The 20,272-nt window shown below is 36.2% G+C and overlaps 1 protein-coding gene across 3 annotated transcripts in view; it reads right to left on the reverse strand.

Annotated features, from left to right (window-relative positions):
- The window catches only part of nfkb1 (nuclear factor of kappa light polypeptide gene enhancer in B-cells 1), a 37,691-nt gene extending 17,559 nt beyond the window's left edge, over positions 1-20,132 (reverse strand). For 2 of the 3 annotated variants that reach the window (XM_079892954.1, XM_079892952.1), the window contains exons 1-8: positions 19,749-20,132; positions 17,013-17,047; positions 15,842-15,938; positions 7,155-7,195; positions 6,858-6,956; positions 1,931-2,079; positions 1,650-1,813; positions 186-344 (exon numbers count right to left, since the gene is read on the reverse strand). In XM_079892954.1, coding sequence (XP_079749080.1) covers positions 186-344; positions 1,650-1,813; positions 1,931-2,079; positions 6,858-6,956; positions 7,155-7,195; positions 15,842-15,938; positions 17,013-17,042 — 739 coding nt within the window. In that variant the 5' untranslated portion in view covers positions 17,043-17,047; positions 19,749-20,132. Of the gene's footprint in view, positions 1-185; positions 345-1,649; positions 1,814-1,930; positions 2,080-6,857; positions 6,957-7,154; positions 7,196-15,841; positions 15,939-17,012; positions 17,048-19,582; positions 19,693-19,748 lie in introns of those variants that run through there. The other variant, XM_079892953.1, reaches the window with a different exon arrangement.
- Positions 20,133-20,272: the final 140 nt, after the last annotated feature.

The raw sequence follows: 20,272 nt of genomic DNA on the forward strand, positions 1-20,272 counted from the left end.
ACAAACATTAACAAATTAATAAATTCTGTACAAAAAAAAACACATTGCTCCATGTTAGTTCATGTTAGAGACCTTACTGTAAAGTGTTGACATAAAGACTACAAATGTATCTCAATGATACTAAAATAGCACTGCTATGAATGCTTCTGATTGACACGGTCAGCATCAAGGAGGATGATACTCACTGCTGTCGAAGATGGGGTCGGAAATGACCGGATCCAGTCTGCGGGTGAACCCTCCATCACTGTCGGGCAGGAAGGCTGTGAACATGAGCCGGACCACACTCAGGTCCATCTCCTTCGACTGATTATTGGCTGCAGTGGTAATCTGGTTCCTCTCATGTTCTGAAATACATGTACAGACAGTCACAATGTGCTGAACACTTCAAGCATTCATATAAAGAATCATCAATTCCTATTTAAATCCATAGGACCACTGCCTTCGGACCAAACTGGGGTTCATTTTCTTTGTACAAAGTGACAAGTGTTCGCTTCTTGTGGAGTTTAAACCTACAACATTTCGGATACTATTCCAGATCTTCAACCATTAAGCTAGAACAACAATAAGCAATATAATAAGTTTAGTCACTTGTACTTTTGGGTTGAAAACTACAAAACAGTCAGTAACATTGGTCACACTGTATGCCATCAACCTCCTGCAAAAATGTATTTATGAATGTACACTACAGTTTAAAAATTTGGGGTTGGTAATATTAATGTTTTTGAACAAAAGTCTTTTATGCTCACCAAGGCTGCATTTATTTGATCAAAAATACTGTAAAAAAAGAAAAAAGAAAAAAATAATAATATTGTGAGATATTATAAAAAAATTAAAATAACTGTTTTCTATTTTAATATATTTAAAATTTTATTTTTATGATATCAAAGCTGAATTTTCAGCATCATTACTCCAGTCTTCAGTGTCACATGATCCTTCAGAAATGATTCTAATATGATAATATGATGACTTGATTAGGGTTGGGTATCTTTTTTTTTTTTTTTTTTTTTTCAATACCGGTGTCAAATCGATACTTTTAAAACAGTGCTGGTGCCTGAAACGATACTTTAAAAAAACGAGAGCCTCAAAACGATGGTGTATGACATTAAAGAACGTTTTTTTATTGAAAAAAAAATAAAATAAAAATCTTAAAATTGAATATATTAAAATTTTAGAGTAAATATATAAATATAAGTAGTCTAAATACAAAACACAACAAATTTACATAACAAATTCACAATAAAACCTAAGCCACCTAACCCAAATACAATAATTTAACACTAAATAACACAAGTTAAGTAGTCTGTATTCTTGGTATGCTACAAACCAGCTTTAAATTTCAGCAATTCTTTTCACATTTTTTGCCTTCTCTGGCCAAATACGACACCTCTCCTGACTTGACACTGACACCTCTCCTGACTTATTGCATGTCCTGCACAAGTTGAGCGTTATTTTAGAACGCATCACCTTAAATGCCGTGACGCGAAACCCCTCGTGGAAGAAGAACGCTGTCATGTTTTACTGACACTTTTAACCAATTGAATGCATCTTTGCTGAATAAATTATTAACAACAATGTTGTTTATTTTAACTGCCCCATGTGGATGTAAAAATACATCACACACAGACACACACACACACACACACACACACCTGTGAGTTCTCTGGGTATGCGAACTTCTCCTTGTAGGACATCTATGTCAGGATTGATGAATATGCCGTAGTTATATCCCATCCTGTAGGCCTCAATCATCCTCTCCTCCAAAACTTTACTCACATTCTTCTTTGTCACGTGCAAAATGCCCAAGTTAGGAAAACTGCGAAACAAGTGCAAGTGGATATTAATTATGACCATTATCATTGCATGTACCAAAAGTGTTGTTTCTCAGAAAGAGGTATTTTGAATCGCTGGATGTTGAGGGATAAATTCAGACCTGATACTTGAGTCTTTGGGCTGCAAATCGGCAATGCAGATTCCTTTATCGCACTGTTTGCCCACCAGACTGTGAGCATGGAGATGGGGCTCCGGAGAGTTGGTCACCAGCTGAACAACCACTCGCGCTGCTCCCTGGTAGTTACAGATCTGTTGTCCCACAAACAAACAGAAAAGAATGACACAATACAGTTTTTTAAAAAGACCGTTTCAAATCCAAAATCTGCTAAAAATTTGCCACTTTGCCATAATCGTCAGCACCATTTATAATTAAACAATAAAAACAATTACTGATCATTATCATTATTTATATAAAAAAAAACAATGTAAATAATTTATTGTGAAATAATAATAATAATCACGTATAAATAAAACTATTATTATTATTATTATTATTGATAGATTATTGTGATAATTAATTGACAATAAATAATATATAATTATAATACTTTATATAATTTATACCTCATTATCTATTTATAAAACACTTATTGATCGATTAATAACTGATCCATTGACAATTATCATTATTATCTTTTAATAAATAAAATAATTGATCATTTAACGTAGATATAACAATAATCGAATCAAACAATAAAACAAATAACATTATTACAATAACATTAATTTATTGTGAAATAATAATAATAATAATTCATGTATAATTAAAACTATTATCATCAATAGATTATTGTCCATAATAATCATTGATACATTTGACAATTATCATTATCTTATGATAAATATAATAATTTATATAATTTAATGTTAAAAAATATTATCACCATCTAAGCAATAAAAGCTACTGATAAATCAAGTGATATTTTTGTCTTTATTATTCTTATTATTAAACAAACAAATAGTACTATATTATATACTAAAATGACTATTCATACATAGGTATGTACAATTTGAAGTCTTTGTGTAGCAGTTCGACAAAAAATACTGTTCAGAAAGACAAACCAGAAGATATTAATGGCAAAGGAATGTCACAGGTATGCTAATCTCATTTCGGTGGGGGAAACCCCTGCATTCAGGGAAAGTGGGCGGACCATTTGTGGACTTTTCCACAAAATAATTTGGCCATTCTTATCAACAACACCATCCTTAATAAACACACAGAAGAGTTAAAATAAAAACAAAAGAGTGCCCTGGTGGCTTGAATAACAAGTAAATCCCAAATATTAATAAGAAAAGACTTTAAAATCATCTCTTCTTGACTCATATGCTGGGGTGTGTGGTTTGACTGCTCATAGGCCGAGTTGAAATGTGGCTTATAAGACACTTTCTCTGGGAAGAAATGACTCATGCACTTAGAAATATCAACCCCCAGAAAAAAAATACCCAGAGAATATTAAAGAACATAAACGCAAGCCCCTCTAGAAAGATCGTTTGATGATATCATCAAAGCACTGATGCCACACATGAAAACATACATGTGTGTGAATACGTAAATAATTATCCTCCATTACGCCCTCTCAGATCCGGCTGAGAGCCAAACAAAACTGAAGACAGCTGAGCTGAACAGTTGATGTGCAATATGGCCAACAGCTGAGCTAATTTCCTCTTGCTGTGAGTAATGATATAAAATACATCAACACGGAAATCGCTACAATAAACCTGTATGATGTCCATAGTAGAGCGAGAAAATTAATAGTAGACCACAAATGAAAACAACATTATAAACATAGGGGATTCCAGCGCATGTGTTAAGATTAAAAGTTGAAGTTTTAAGTTGAAAAGTTTTAAAGAGGCTATATTATGCGCTTTTACAAATTCTTGATTTTGTTTTGGGGTCTAATAGAAAAGGTTTTCATGCTTGAATGTTCAAAAAACATTATTTTTCACGCATTTGTCATTGTTGCAGCACCTCTCTTCCCAATCTGTCAGTAACGCTCCATTTAGTTCCGGTCTCTATGAAGCCCCTCCTTCTTAAAATAGCAGTGTGTTTTGATTGGTCGGTTGGACCAGTGTGTTGTGATTGGTCAACCGCTTTAAGCATGTTTTGGCCCCTTTACCATAACCACGAGTTTCAACACACTACTAACGCAACTCAACCAGGCCTTTTGGGGCGGGAATTATTGAATATTGTAACGTGTAAGTTCCCAGAGCAAAAAACTCAAGACTACAATCAAGACGTTTAAGGGAGTACAGAAACACTGCGCACTGATATAGAGAATAACTTGCTTTGGAGTGAACTTTGTGCTTTGTAACTTCACAAGTCCTTTTTCATGCTCAAACAGCAACATTACACACTAAACTAAAGAAAGTTGACAAAGTAAAAAAGCATAATAGGTCCTCGTTAATAACTTTTTCTTTTCAGGAATAAAATAAAAAATTCATTTTTAGGTTTCCTCTTCCTCTGCTTTCAGAAGTCATCAATATTGTGTGGATTAAAGAGGAAATAAAAAGTCTGTTTATAGTCTATGTGGCTCCATAGCAATAAAGTACATTCACTTATGTGGTTCTAGAGCTATTAGTGAAAAATGTAATAAGCCTATTATAGTGCCACCTATAGTCAGATGTATGTGTGTGTGTACATCTGAGTAGCAGGTGAGATCTGGGACAATTCTACCAAATTTGGGGGCTGTAATTTAATGTTTTTTTGACGACCAGACACTTCTAAAAATAAAACATTTATACAACATCAATGCATACCAAATAAAATTAATCTGATCAAGAATTTGGAGTCCCAGTAAAGCCCACATTTACTCGGAGGTGTGTGTGCAAAGTACACACACACACACACACACATTCTTGTACATCTATCTTTATGATGACATTCATTGACACAATGCAATCTCTAGCCGCAATCTCTAGCCGCTTACCCAAACCTTACCCATCACAACTAAGTGCCTAACCAGAACCCTTACCCTAAAACCTACCCTTAACCTAATTATAACCTTATCCCTAAAACCAAGTCTTGACCCTCAAACAGGCTTTTAAAGGGGTCTCAGAAAGTGAGGACCGGCCAAAATGTCCTCACTTTACACTCTCTGTCCTCACTCCAATGGTCTAAAACTCAAACTGGTCCTCACAAAGATAGTTTTACAAGTACACACACACACACCCACCCACATACACACACACACCCACTCACACACACACACACCTCTTTAATATGTGCTTGTATGTGTTGCATGTCAGAGTGTGTCGGGGCGAGAGGGGGCGAGATTTCCCATCTCTGACGCCACATTACAGAGAACGATTCTTCCCACTAATTACCCCAGTGACACACTGAGGAAATTCCCAAACAGACTGCCGTCATGAAGGAGAACATGATCACAGAACAAAGTCCTTCTTTCATTTCTCTCCTCTCTTTCCTTGTTTTGTTTCACTCACTTTCGAAACCTTGACCTCAAAATAACTGTCCTGGCACAGACAGGCAGTTGTTAGAGAAAGCAGCTACTATTTTTAGCCGAGCGCTCCAGCAAATATTGCATCATTTGGATTTATCACTTGATGAAAGAGCCGCCATGTCAGACAGTGCTCTCTCTCTCTCTCTAGATCTCAAAACTATGCAAATTAGATATGCATTTCCTGAAGGAAATACCAGCACTTACAAGCTTGCAAAAAAAATATTTAGACAAAAATGGCATTATTTACTCATTGTCATGACGTGAACTTACTTCTGTAGACCACAAAAAGATATTAGGTAGGATGTTCATGCTGCTCTTTCATACAATGAACGTAATTGGTTGTCAGTGACAGTGTCAACCTCAAAAACTTAACATTTTCTGAAGCCATACAAGCTTTATGTGAGAAAAAGGCCAAAATGTAAGTGATTTTGGAGCTTAACAGCCTCTGGTTGAAATTCATTGTACAAAAAGTAGAGCATAAGCATTCTGTAAGACATCTTTAGTGTTTAACATGAGAAACATCAAAGATGAGCAAATTAAGACTTTTATTTTAGGTGAATTATTCCTTTAAAGTTTTGGTAAGAATATGATGATCCATACCTAAGCAAAAAGACCAATCACAATTCAGTATTATGCATATTAATACAAGGAAGAACTCAGAATTCAGGATGCAAATGTCACCAATGACATTATTGCTGCCAATTACACAATTTACACTGTTGTTCAGAAATTTGGGGTCGGTAAGATAAAATCTAATTTATTCCTGTGATGGCAAAGCTGATTTTTCAGCATCATTACTCTTTCCTTCACATGATCCTTCAGAAATCATTCTAATATGCTGATCTGGTGAAAAAGAATAATTTCTTCTTATTATTATTATTGAAAACAGTTGTGCTAGTGCTGCTTAATATTTTAATGGAAACTTGATATATATTTTTACAGGATCCTTTGATGAACAGAAAATTCAAAAGAACAGCATTTATTTGAAACAGAAATCTTTTGTAAAACTATAAATGTCTTTACTGTCACTTTTGATCCATTTAATGCATCCTTGCTGATTAAAAGTATGAATAAAAAAATAAAAGGTTACACTTTATTTTAAGGTGTCATTGTTACAGTGTAATTATATATTTAAGTACTGAGTAATATTAATTAACTACATGTACTTACTATAGGTTTAGGGTAGGATTAGGGTTTGGTTGAGGGTTAGTTGCATGTAATTATGCATAATTTACTGTTATTACTATAGTAAGTACATGTAACATATGTAACAAGGACACTGTAAAATAAAGTGTTACCAAATAAAATCTTACTGACCCAAAACTATTGAACCGTAGTGCAAGTCAAAGGGAGATTTTCAACCTTTATTTTTTTAATTTATTCGAGATGATAAAAGTCTACCAAGACCACAAAAAAATAACACCACAATAATAGCAGTGGAGAAATAAAATAGCAGAAAATGGGTTTATCCTGTCAATCAAAACCCTATTGCCGAACCAGAAGTGAACTGTAAGAGAATGGTTTGTTTCTCGCAAAGCATCAGCAGAGCTCTAACTGGTTGAAGCATACCTTCACTTGTGGGTAAGACTTCCTGTTCTTCTCGCTGGAGGCCCCTGGGAGTCCTCCATGGGAGGGGCCTTCACATCCATAGCGGAACCTGAAGCCCCTCTGGAGATGACAATGTCAGAATTAATGTTGTGCCATACTGAGTCTGTTATTGCCACTGCCTGTTGGCAGAGTTACCAGTCTCTTCTGAACCTTTGTGCCATTACACAGTATTTAACTTAAAAACATGTTAGGAAAAACCTTTTTTGACTCGTTCAAATCATTTAACAAGAGCATTTGCCAAAATATTATGTGCATTACCTGTTTTGGTTGTTCGATGATTCGCAGACAAGGTCCGTCGACTGCAAAAGGAGAGATGCAAAAAACTTTAATGAACGGTAAAATTAAAATTCCCTCATTTGTTCTCTTAATCTTCCACTCTGCAGTCCTTCTTAAATATCTTTATACATGCTGGATCATAATTGGTTTTGAAACAGACAACCAATTCCATCATTGATACCAAAAATGATTTGGCAGATCTGAATGCGTCATAATTTAAAACTTGTAAGCTGCAGCATCTTAGACATCAGTCTGCTCCTCGCACAAAGCAATCACATGGCAAAAGGGTGGCGAGAACATCGTGTCAAATATCTCTTTTTGTGTTTCATGGCAGAAAGGAATGACATTCTTCAAAATATCTATCTTCTGTGTTCATAAAGGTTTGGAACAACTTGAGAGCGAGTAAATCATGACAGAATTTTCATTTTTGGGCGAACTATCTCTTTAAGGATGAACTAAGTTGTCATGTTTGCGTAGTTATTGCAGATTCTGTGATTTAATTTAGACAGTTGCATAAACTACCATTCAAAAGTTTGGGGTCACTAAAATTGTTTTTGAAAGAAATTAAGACTTTTTTTTACCAAGGGCTCATTAAATTGATTAAAAGTGACAGTTCTTGCGAACTTTCTATTCATTACAGAACCCTGAAAACAATACGTCGCGGTTTCCACAAAAATATTAATCAGCAAAAATGTTTTCAATATTGATAATAATAAGAAATGTTTGTGGTTTGATTGAGAACTGTTCGTCTGAGAACTGCTTGTGGTTTTTCTCCAGTAATTCAGCTTATAGTGTCCATGTCACACAACAATGCAAACGGCAATAAAAGCAAACATGACTAGCTGAAAGGTTCAACCAGGTGTGGGAAAATCAGAAGGATTACAATGCAATCTTATCATGCAGACTTTCTAACCATCAAGCATTTCAAAACATTCGCTGAGAGGCTGGTGTTCTGCAGATATTTCAAGGCCAGAGCTCTCGCCGTACCACGTGTTTCCACTGAAGTGCAAGCCTCTTCCTCTTCCTGTGCACTACAAGGACTAAGACCACATCCTTGGTGAAGCGCAGCTAAATCAATCTGCTGTCAAATTTGCAGAATTTAACTTCTTAGAGCCCAACTTGAATGTGTACACCTCTGCCAACGCACTGACATTATGGAACGGATCTATAAATGTTGACATAACAGGGACAGCCAGGTAATTTATTTGGTTAGATATGGCATAATGTATATCATTATCATATTTCCAACATTACCCATCAAGTCTAAAGCAGATGTCAAAACCACAGGTGCACTGAACTCTAAACAGAAATAGAAAGAGATTAAATTGTTACACTGAACAGTGAACACACCATCTCAAAACAGAGTAAGCTTGAAGCAACTACTACTCGGTGTTCCTACTTGACCGCCAGCCAACTGAATCACTATCTGCATCTGCCACTGTCTGGTATTTGCCACATCGTGCCACTGCATGCTTGAGAAAAGTTGAACTCTGCTCTCAAACTTTGTCTAACTGGCTTGACTATTATCAATAAGATTGATAATATCAGGGACAAAATTATAACTATGCAACCGTCTACTACAGTATCGCATCAGGCAGTGCATTGTAGTCTCCCTGAGGAAAAATTTGATTCATTCGTTGCTATAGGAGAGGAAGAATTTACTAAACTCATTAAATCATCTAAATCTACAACATGTATGTTAGACCCTATACCGACTAAGCTACTGAAAGAAATACTTCCAGAGGTCATAGATCCTCTTCTTAATATCATTAATTCGTCTTTGTCTCTAGGATACGTACCAAAAAACTTTAAGCTGGCTATGATTAAACCGCTTGTTAAAAAAACGCAACTTGATCCTACAGAATTAGTCAATTACAGGCCGATCTCGAATCTACCTTTTCTGTCAAAGATATTAGAAAAGGCAGTATCCTCACAACTGTGTTCCTTTCTTGAAAGAAATGATATCTGCGAGGATTTCCAGTCAGGATTTAGACCGTACCATAGTACCGAGACAGCTCTCGTTAGAGTCACAAATGATTTGCTCTTATCATCCGATCGTGGTTGTATCTCGCTATTAGTGTTACTCGATCTTAGTGCTGCATTTGACACCATTGACCACAACGTTCTTTTAAATAGATTAGAACATTATGTTGGCATTAGTGGAATTGCACTAGCATGGTTTAAATCATACTTATCTGACCGTTATCAGTTTGTAGCAGTAAATGATGAGATGTCTCATCGATCACAAGTTCAGTATGGCGTACCACAAGGCTCAGTACTAGGACCGTTGCTGTTCACTCTGTACATGCTACCCTTAGGAGATATCATTAGGAAACATGGCATTAGCTTTCACTGTTATGCCGATGATACTCAGCTCTATATTTCTTCAAAACCTAACGAAACTTATCAATTCACAAAATTAACGGAATGCATAGCGGATATAAAAAATTGAATGACTTGTAATTTCCTACTTCTAAATTCTGAAAAAACAGAGTTTCTAATTATTGGACAAAAAACTTCCTCACGTAATAATCTAGAATACTGTCTAACACTCGATGGCTGCTCTGTTAAGTCTTCGTCGTCGGTTAGGAACCTGGGTGTGCTCTTTGATACCAATCTTTCATTTGAAAGTCACGTGTCTAGTATCTGTAAAACTGCATTTTTCCATCTTAAAAATATATCTAAATTACGCCATATGCTCTCATTGACAAATGCGGAACAATTAGTTCATGCGTTCATGACCTCAAGGCTAGATTATTGTAATGCTCTACTGGGTGGTTGCCCTGCACGCTTAATAAACAAACTACAGCTGGTTCAAAACGCAGCAGCTCGAGTTCTTACCAGAACCAGGAAGTATGACCATATTAGCCCGGTTCTGTCAAAACTGCATTGGCTCCCTATTAAACATCGCATCAATTTTAAAATATTGCTGATCACTTACAAAGCACTAAATGGTTTAGCTCCGCAGTACTTGAGCGAGCTCTTAACGCATTATAGTCCGTCACGTCTATTGCGATCTCAAAATTCCGGCCAGTTGATAATACCTAGAATATCAAAATCGACTGCTGGCGGTAGATCCTTCTCCTATTTAGCACCAAAACTCTGGAACAGTCTTCCTACCATTGTCCGGGAAGCAGACACACTCTGTCAGTTCAAAGCCAGATTAAAGACACATCTCTTTGACCTAGCTTTCACATAATACATTATAGACTTCTATAATTTAATGTTAGGCTGCATAGATTAGGTCAGCCGGAACCGGGAACACTTCCCAAAAATCCTGATGTACTCGTTACATCATGAGAAGAATGGCATCTACGCTAATTTTAGTGTCTGTGTTTATCCCGAGGTTTTCCTGCAGCCTGCCGGATCCAGGCCGTATCCAGATCTGACGAAGGACCTTCGCCTGGACCGATGACAACGCAGTGCTGAAGTGCCAACTAGTCTCTCCCTATGGAGGATCCCACTACCACTCTACAGATAAGGCGTTGTCGGGAAAATCCGTTTCGCGTTCCTACCCCAAAGCAACAAAATAAAATAAAATTCTTTATAAAAATTTATAGGGAAAGACAAGTACTTTGTTTAGGCTTGGCTTGTAGGGAATTCCAAACCTGCATATATTCAAACGCACATAACTATAGAACCCATTCTAAATGCGCATGTGAACGCCATCAGTGTTTCTCACAGGTTCGCGTTTAAAGTCTGTGTAGAGGGAATGGTGTCGTCTTAGCGGCCCCTAATTTAATAACAAATGATCGTTGCGACGGAAGCGAATCAATCAAAACTAACTTTAGCTGGAAAATAACTTTATTAAAGAACCGCTATAAAGCCAAAACAATCTCTGTTACCTTAAATTATACGCTTATCTCTGTAAAGCTGCTTTGAAACAATCTACATTGTTAAAAGCGCTATATAAATGAAGATGACTTGACTTGACTTGACTTGACTTGACTCTCTGTTGCTCATGTCACCTCTAATTAGCAACTCTCATTGAAAATAAATGATGCTGGTCGCTTTCTCGCAGTTAATGCGATGCCCTTCCTTAATAACCCCACCAGTTGAAACCTGAAGTCAGCATGAAACAGAAGTTGAGATAGTCTTTTCTTCCCTATTGTGACATATATCTGAGTGAAACAGCTTCTCGAAGAAGAGAAAATGTAGGGCGGGACTTGATTTTGTCCATTGGGAATTGATTGGATGGTTGTGGTTTGTTATTGCTGTGATGTCATGTGAGTGACAGGTTGTTCCGCCCTCATGCCAGTAAACACATCATCACATCAGAGAAGAGATGTTGGGGAAGTTATTTTGATTAAATATTAAGAGGCCACATGAATAAAAAAATAATTATTTGCATGATTAAATAATTTAGAATAAATACTGCAACTGGGACCAAATACGCCAGGAATCATTAGACCTCCGGGGTAAGTCACAAGTTAGTTTTTCGAAAAGAAGGAAACTAGCAATTTGATTCATCCACATATTAACAGAAGGGAAATGAGGAGTGGACCACAACAGAGGTATACATTTTCTCGAACAGAAGTATACCTAAGTAGGTACAAAGATGTACAGTAAAACACATTCAGCTTTACAATTCAAGAGATAGATACTCAGGGACATAGCAAAACTGTCACAGTTTTTTTGTGTGTGTTCCACAGAGAAAGAATATCACACAGGTTTGGATTTTTTTTTTTGTTGTTGAACTATTCCTTTAAGTTTGCCTTTTTGATAGTCTTTCATTCAAAATTGAAAGAACATTTTTAACCAAAACTGTACAGATTTTTTGGGAGCTGTACAAGCATGCTCAGGTAGATCAAGAGAGCGTGTCGAAAGGTGGCAGCCCCAAAACTGCACTTATCTCAAAGCGGGTTTCTCAAGTAACCACATGGCGGTGAAGGGCTGTTCATAGTTTTTTCAGCCCTGTCTCTGCAATCTATGGAGCCCGGGAAGTCACCTGTGGGAAAAAAAACAATCCGTGGCGACGGTTTTGCAATCCGTCCCCTCAGTTTAGAAACCGTACTCACAAATTCTTAAACTGTTCCCTCGGTTTAACAAATCGTGCCCACAGGATTAATAAATCGTACCCACGAGTTCCTAATCCGCTCTCTCAGATTTGTAAACCATGCCTTCAGTTTTTGCAATCTGTACCCACAAATTCATAAACCGTGTCCACGCTTTCGCAATCCGTTCCCACGGGCTTGTAAACTGTACTCATGGATTTGTGGCCCCGCCCTCATTTTAGAAGAACACCAAGCGGTACGTTGTTAACGAATCTTATAGTATATTGTTTTATTGTGTATTAAGTGGAATACATCATAATGTTTTAACTGCGTCTGCATGCTTAAGAGATTCTCAATTGTTGCGGGTATGGGGTGAGGTACACTGAGTTGTTGTTTTTTTACAACATTATGTACTTATTTATTTTTAATTAATGTCAATCTTCATATTTATAACAGAAGATGGGTCATTCTACAGAAAAGTCCACTTTTGGTATGGCAAGATGTCTTAAAACTTTTTCTAACATTTAAACTTAGACCACATTATTAGATTACCATTTGAATTTATGAATACACATAAATGACACCTTAATGATTTTGTATATTTTTTGTGCATTTATTTAAAGTGGTGGTTGATTATGACTTCACTTTTCTAACTTTAGTTAGTGTGTAATGTTGCTGTTTGGGCATAAACCACATCTGCAAAGTTAAAACGCTCAAAGTTCAAAGCAAAGGGAGATATTTTCTTTTAAAGAAATAGCTTTTTAAGGACTACATCAAACGGCTGGTAGGGACTACACAACATTCCTCCCGGGTTAGTGACATCATCAACCCTATAATTTACATAAACCCCACCCCCAGAACACGACTTATAGATTATCAAGACAGAATATGCTAATCAATGACTAGAAGATAACTACACATAAGCTACATAAATTCATCAACTAACCATACAGAAATGTCCAATTGTTTCTACATGTTGTCACCTCTTCTTGAGTGTCTCCATAATTGTCTGACTCCGGTTTGAACATAAAAGGCTAAAAGTTGTAGAAATTTTCAGTGCATATTGGTGTGAGGTAAAAGGACATGAGCTCTTGAAGCTCCGCCCTATGTGCCGGGAGCAGCAGCTCATTTGCATTTAAAGGAACAGACACAAAACGGTGCGTTTTTGCTCACCCTCAAAAAGTAACAATTGTAACATTCTATATAAAAATATCTGTGGGTTATTTTGAGCTAAAACTTCACATACACACTCTGAGGACATCAAAGACTTATTTTACATCTTGTGAAAAGGACATTATACCACCCCTTTAAAAACTGCATGCACCATTTTTTGTCACTGGTGTTACCTTACTTTGGCAAAATTAAAGGTTTTTATGAAATATTATTTCTCTTATTTTCAGCACATGTAGTCAGAGTTACAGAAAAATAATAATAATGCAACAAATGGAAAGGAGATTATGTTTTATTTATTTTAGTCAGGTTTGTTATGAGTGTGCTTGAATCATGTTAGTTCAATTGTGCAACCATGTGTTAGCTATAACAATGAAACTATTTGGAAAACAGCTAAAATCAAGTAATGATGCAATCCTTTAAATCTTAACTTTTCAGTATAGCAGAATTAAATGGATATAAAATGATCATCATGTCACCTGATATTTTCACATGTGACATCATATAGCCTAACGGGTGTTACCCATAAGAAAAGTGACACCAGTGACATTAACACCAGTGACAATTTTCATGAAAAATTAATTTTACAAAATGGCTGCTGCAAGGTATCAAACCACATGTTGTCAATCATGGTATACTAACTAAATTAAGTAGTTTAATCCATTTGTATTCTAGTTTTTTACAATTCCCTAACAATAAAGTAGGTCATACCAGTAAGTTCAACTAAAAGCTTCCTATGAAATCATGAGATAAATGAGAACATTTCTGATAACTGAAAAGAGACAGTGGATTTACTATGGGTATTTCTTCATAGATATTCAGGAAATTGGAAGGAGGAAGTCAAGTGATGTCATCAGTGTGATTTTTATTTCAAAATAAGAGATTTCTGTTTAACTAACACCATTGACACAACTCCAGGGGACCACTACTTTCATTATACATTTTATAATATTTATTCAGCTTTTTTTTTTTATGTCAGTTACATAATATATTTGATAGTTATGTATACATTATTGTATTTTAAATGGTAAAAAAAACTTTTATTGACCTCAAAATAAAGCATTTTCCCTCTGTACATGACTGTGGTGCTTGGAATTCTATATAATTAATTAAAAAACAAATATTGCCACATTGATGGCTCATGAAGGTGTAATTGTTCAAATAACATTGTTTTATTTTAAAATATAAAGAAATTGTGTAACCCTAAAGTGTTGTTCTTTTAAGCAATTAGCCAACTAATCATACGTTTATGTTAATTTCTGCTTAAATAATGGGTGCATGGAGGAATATATCCTATCCTGCGCTCAAGCGCTTACATAAATCTGGCCGCAAAAGCAGGCTAATGATAATAAATGTGTCTGAAAAAATAACGAGGCATTTTAATTGTTTATTAATAAACTAATGTTTTTAAAATGAGTGTTGGCTGCAAACATATCTACATCTTGTGTTTCTTTGTGATAATCTTAGCCCTTTATTATTATTGTCTGACCTGTATTGTGACTGACATTTGACGAATTGCTTTGTTCCTTTTTTGTAAGTCGGTTTGGATAAAAGCGTCTTCTAAATATGTACCCTAAATAGGCTACCTAAATAGTTTTTTTAGAAAATTCAGGAAATTATCCATTTTGAAAAAAAAAGTTTAGAGCCTCCCGCAACTAAACAGGTGGCCTGGTTGAATCAGCCGGCACAGACTGAGGGAGGGACCACAAATCCATGAGTACGGTTTATAAACTGAGGGGACGGACTGCAAAACCGTCGCCACGGATTGTTTTTTTCCCCACAGGTGACTTCCCGGACTCAGTAGCAATCCAATAAGGAAGTCCTGTAGCGACAACCCAAATAATACAAAAATGACTGCGTTTGACATCAGTGAGTGAGATGTTCCTGGGAGTTTTAAAGTGTCTGTACTTCTCTAAAACATCACATCGCTACACTGGGCGGTTTATTGGATTTAGACCTCTGACTAAATCTTAGGGTGCAGCGTTACTGTTTTCTTGAGGAAGGAATAGAGCAAGAAAAGAAAAAAAGGGAAATGCAGGCTAGTGTTACTGCATCAATTCTGCAAAGTTCAGCAAATTATCTTATTATTAAAGTCACCATGAAATCAAATTGAACAATTCTTATTGTTTTATGGAATATTGCCGTATTTATTATACGTATATAACACATCACTTTTGTTCATGTGGTCTCTTAATCTTTATTCAAAATAACTTTCCCTCCCACTTGCAGCAACATCTCTTCTCTTCTCTGATGTGTTTATTGGCATGAGGGCGGGATAACCTGTCACTCACATGACCTCACAGCAATAGCCAACCACAACCATCCAATCAATTCCCGCAAGATCAAGCCCCACCCTACAATTTTTCTTGTTCAAGAAGCCATTTCACTCAGATACACATCACAATAGGGAACAAAAAGATTATCACAACTTCTGTTTCATGGTGAATTTCAGACCTTGATTGAACGACAAGTTTAATGAAACTCGAACTGGAAGGAAACTCTTACCTGTCCTCATAACATTATTGTTGTGAATGCCTGGAAATGGTGTCGGGTCCATGGTCATCCATATTGTGTCGCTACTGAACTCAATTGGTTCCATGAACTTCAGAGTATAAAAAGAAAAAAACAATGAGACACACTGACTGAGTTTATATGCACAATAATATTCATATTATTATTATTCATACTGTATATTTAGAATTTGGTCATATCCAGATTATGCATGTCATGTAAACACATTAATCACATTAAAAGGCATAATTTTTGAATTACTAAAAATACACAACATAATAAATCACATATGCAGGTTTCCATATATATATATATATATACTGTAAAGACTGAGTTTTAATAAAGGCTCATTCAGAATAAAGACATCATAAAATGATATGCATGAAATTATGACCTTTGTTTTAATTTTTGTTAAAGTTTTAATTTTTTTTTTTTTTTAATTTATTAAATTACTTTTAATTTAAAAGTTTTAATTTAATCAGAATTTAATTTAAGCTACAACGTACTTTAGAAAGAGCTTCATGACTTTGTGCCATAAACAAAGAGAGATGTTTTAGTGTTGCATAAGGAGAGAGTTTAAATTTAGGAGTCAGATTATTAGCACAGGTGTAAGATGCATGAAGTGAGTGTAGACAGAAAGACAGACATTTGTGGATACAAAACTGAACAAACTCTAGTCTCGATCTTAATTTGCTGCTGTGTTAGGGTTGAAATATCAACCACAGCAGGCAGGAAAAATGAAAACCTCTTCAGCTTTCTAAGAGACACTTCCTGTGTGATGCTGTGGTATTTGCAGAAATTAATATGTCCTGTTTCAAGTTTAATCATTTACTATCAAGCTTATATGCCTTCGAAGGCATACATCTGTTACAAACAACACAAAAATAACTCTGTGGTCTATGTTTATCTTGTGAAGATAAATGTAAGGCATGAGTTCATGCTATCTGTCTGCTATCTATTATGTTGTCTTCATGACAATAAGCATTTTCATAAATAAATCAGCATGTAGCAACAGAAGCTTAAAATCAACATGAAATCAAAACAGAGCCTATTTACTCCCTGGTCTTACAATGTCAAAATATTCAGAAAAATGTCAGATTCCTGAAGTAAAATAAGTTTCGAATGGCAATTGTGACTCCAAACGTTGTAAAAAACATTTCCTCACCCCTGGATGGTATGGGTCCTCTCCAGCCATGATTCCTAAGAAGAAAAGTAAGACAAATTCATTTATGATACATTTTTTAAAAATAGACAAAAGTAGTAAAACACTGAAAATATAATATAGAAAATATGAGGGGGATGTGAAACGCTAATTCTGCATTTTGTTCAGTCAATGTCCTTTGCAAGGAAAGTAGGCAGCAAACGCATTAAAGTCACCATGAAATCAAAATGGACAATTCTTAATTTAAATGAAATAATCCGTGCACATTAATCAAGTCCCGACCAACTACATTTTTTTTTTCATGCTCCAGAAGCCGTTTCACTTGGATATGTCACAATAGAGAAGAAAAGACTACCACAACTTCTGTTTCATGGAAATGTTAAACGTGTTAAATGACTGATGGCCAACCATATACAATTAAAGGGTTAGTTCACCTACAATTCTTTCATTAATTACTCACCCTCATGTCGTTCCAAACACGTTAGACTTTAGTTCATCTTCAGAACACAAATCAAGATATTTTTAATGAAATCTGAGAGATTTCTGTCCCTCCTTTGACAGACCCTATGCTCCCTTAAAGGAGTATTTCCCTTTAAAATGAAAATTAGCCCATTGTTTAACTGACCCTCAAGCCATCCTAGGTGTATGACTTTCTTCTTTCAGACGAATACAATCTGAGTTATATTAATAAACACCCTGATGCTTCCAAGCTTTATAATGGCAGTGGATTGCAACCATCAGTTTGAAGCTCAAAAAAGTGCATCCATCCAAAGAACCAAAAGTGCTCCACACAGCTCCAGGGGGTTAATAAGGGCATGCGAAGCAAAGCGATGAGTTTGTGTAAGAAAAGTATTCATATCTAACACGTTACAAAGTAAAAAACTAGCTTCCGGCCAAACGAACATACGGATTCGACTTAAGTCTAAAATGCAACTTATGCGAGTAATGCACTGATATTTACGCTACGCCATGATGCACTACGCTACTTCCGACGTCATAAGTTGGGCTTTAGACGCAAGTAGACTGCGTATGGCCGTTTGGCCGGAAGCTAGAATTTTATTTTGTAACGTGTTAAATATTAATATTTTTCTTACACAAACTCATCGCTTTACTTCGCATGCCTTTATTACCCCATGGAGCTGTGTGGAGCACTTTTGGTTCTTTGGATGGATGCACTTTTTTGAGCTTCAAACTGATGGTTCCAATGGTTGCAATCCACTGCCATTATAAAGCTTGGAAGCGTCAGGGTGTTTATTAATATAACTCAGATTGTATTCGTCTGAAAGAAGAAAGTCATATACACATAGGATGGCTTGAGGCTGAGTAAATCATAGGGTCATTTTCATTTTAAAGTGAACTACTCCTTTAAGGAATGTGCGCAACAGAGATTGACAGTCCAAGCAACTGACACTTTGACACTTCAAAAAGTTCACAAAGAGATCGTAAAACTAATCCATATGAATTTTTCATTGAGAGATTTGATCGCTTTATATGATGAACAACAGATTGAATTTAGGCTTTTATTCACATCTAAACATTCATCAACTCACACATCAGTTGTGGTAAACCGAAGCTCAAGTATGAGTTCATTCTTGTGTTACGCAGCATGTTTGAGCTTTGACAAGAACCAATGAGGTTTGTTCTTGCGCGTCAAGCAGGTTCGATGGAGATATATGCAAATAAAAGCCTAAATTCGTTGTTCATCATATAAAGTGACCGAGTCTCTTCAGAAAATTTGGACAAAACTGCTCAAATCATATGGATTAGTTTTACGATCTCTTTATGAACTTTTTGAAGCATCAAAGTGTCAGTTGCGTAGCGGTCTATGTAGGGACAAAAAGCTCTCAGATTTGATTAAAAAGTTCTTCATTTGTGTTTCGAAGATGAACGAAAGTCTTACGAGTTTGGAATGTCATGAGGGTGAGTAATGACAGAATGTCCTTTTTGGGTGAACTATCCCTTTAAGGTGATGCAGGCAAGTGATTATTTTCTGTCTTTTTTCAACAAAAAAAGTTGCGATGGATGAAAATGCTAATCTGTTTTGTTGTCATTTGTAGCGATTTGGTTGAGGGAAATATCAAGTGAATAACTCACAGCACAGCAAAGAAAATTCTAGCAGCTAATTGTCTCGCAGTCGCCACCTACTACTGGCGTTGTGAATCGGTCACTGAACGAATCAGTGAGCAAATTATTTGAGGCGTTTCAAAACATTATTGGCGTTCTTAGAATGAATCAAAATCCCAACCACTACTACTCGTCTCAAACACCGAATGACACTAGAGTCGACTCTAATAGATCCCCGCTCGTTTAAAACAAAAGAGATCTCGCGCGTTTAGAACATCAGATTTAAAATTCGAATAAAACTTATATTCTAACCAACTCCGGATGTTCGGACTGAATGCGCCTTGATGCCCATATGCGCCTTGATGCCCACTGTCTTTATTGATAGATTTTGACACACGGTCAGCACAACACATAACAGTCACTTATCTCAAACTTTGTAGCCTAACTGACTAACGTCCATGAAAAACACATTAAGTTATTAATGTGCATCATGAGTTGCTCGTACTCACCCAAACGAGTTTATCAAAAGTCCTTGATAGCTGAAATGTGCATTTGGCCTCTGAGGCAAAAGTAGGAAGTTCAGCAGCACTTGATACAAGTATCACAACAACCTTTAGATGGCAACATGGGCAACTCAAAGACAACAAGCATGGCTGGATCTACGAGGGTGCTTACCTTTCCTAACAGATATTCGAGGTTCAGGATCAACATCAAACAGCTGGGATCTGGGATTCCGTGTCAAGTTTTCTTATTCGTTACAACTTATTTCTCCATGTTGCGCTGAAGTCAACTAATGTAAGCTCATAGAAAGTCAGTTCAAGGCAGGCTCCTTATTCAGGAAGAGTGTTGCGTCTGCTAGACATGGATATGCAGAAGTCCCACTGAGGTTAAAAGGCGCATCGATCGATCAATCGATTTTAATCGCCGGTCGCGAATGATCACAGTAAATCATGTCGAGATAACGCGACGTTTGAATAGACGGCTTGACTTCCTTACTGGAAATTCCCTGACGTAACTCGTGTTCATGTCTTGCTTTCAAAAAAACTTCCTCTTGCGCCCACTTGTGGAAGAACCTGTTTTCATTTACTGTATTTGAACATGAAAACAAAGCGTCTAAAATGGTTTACAGGTCCCATTTCCTTAAAGAGGTTTTGGGCATATTTAATACCGCCAGGGAGGCCTTTTAAACCATCTAAGTG

The sequence above is a fragment of the Squalius cephalus genome (assembly GCF_949319135.1).
Source record: "Squalius cephalus genome assembly, chromosome: 14".
In the NCBI taxonomy this organism is placed as follows: domain Eukaryota; kingdom Metazoa; phylum Chordata; class Actinopteri; order Cypriniformes; family Leuciscidae; genus Squalius; species Squalius cephalus.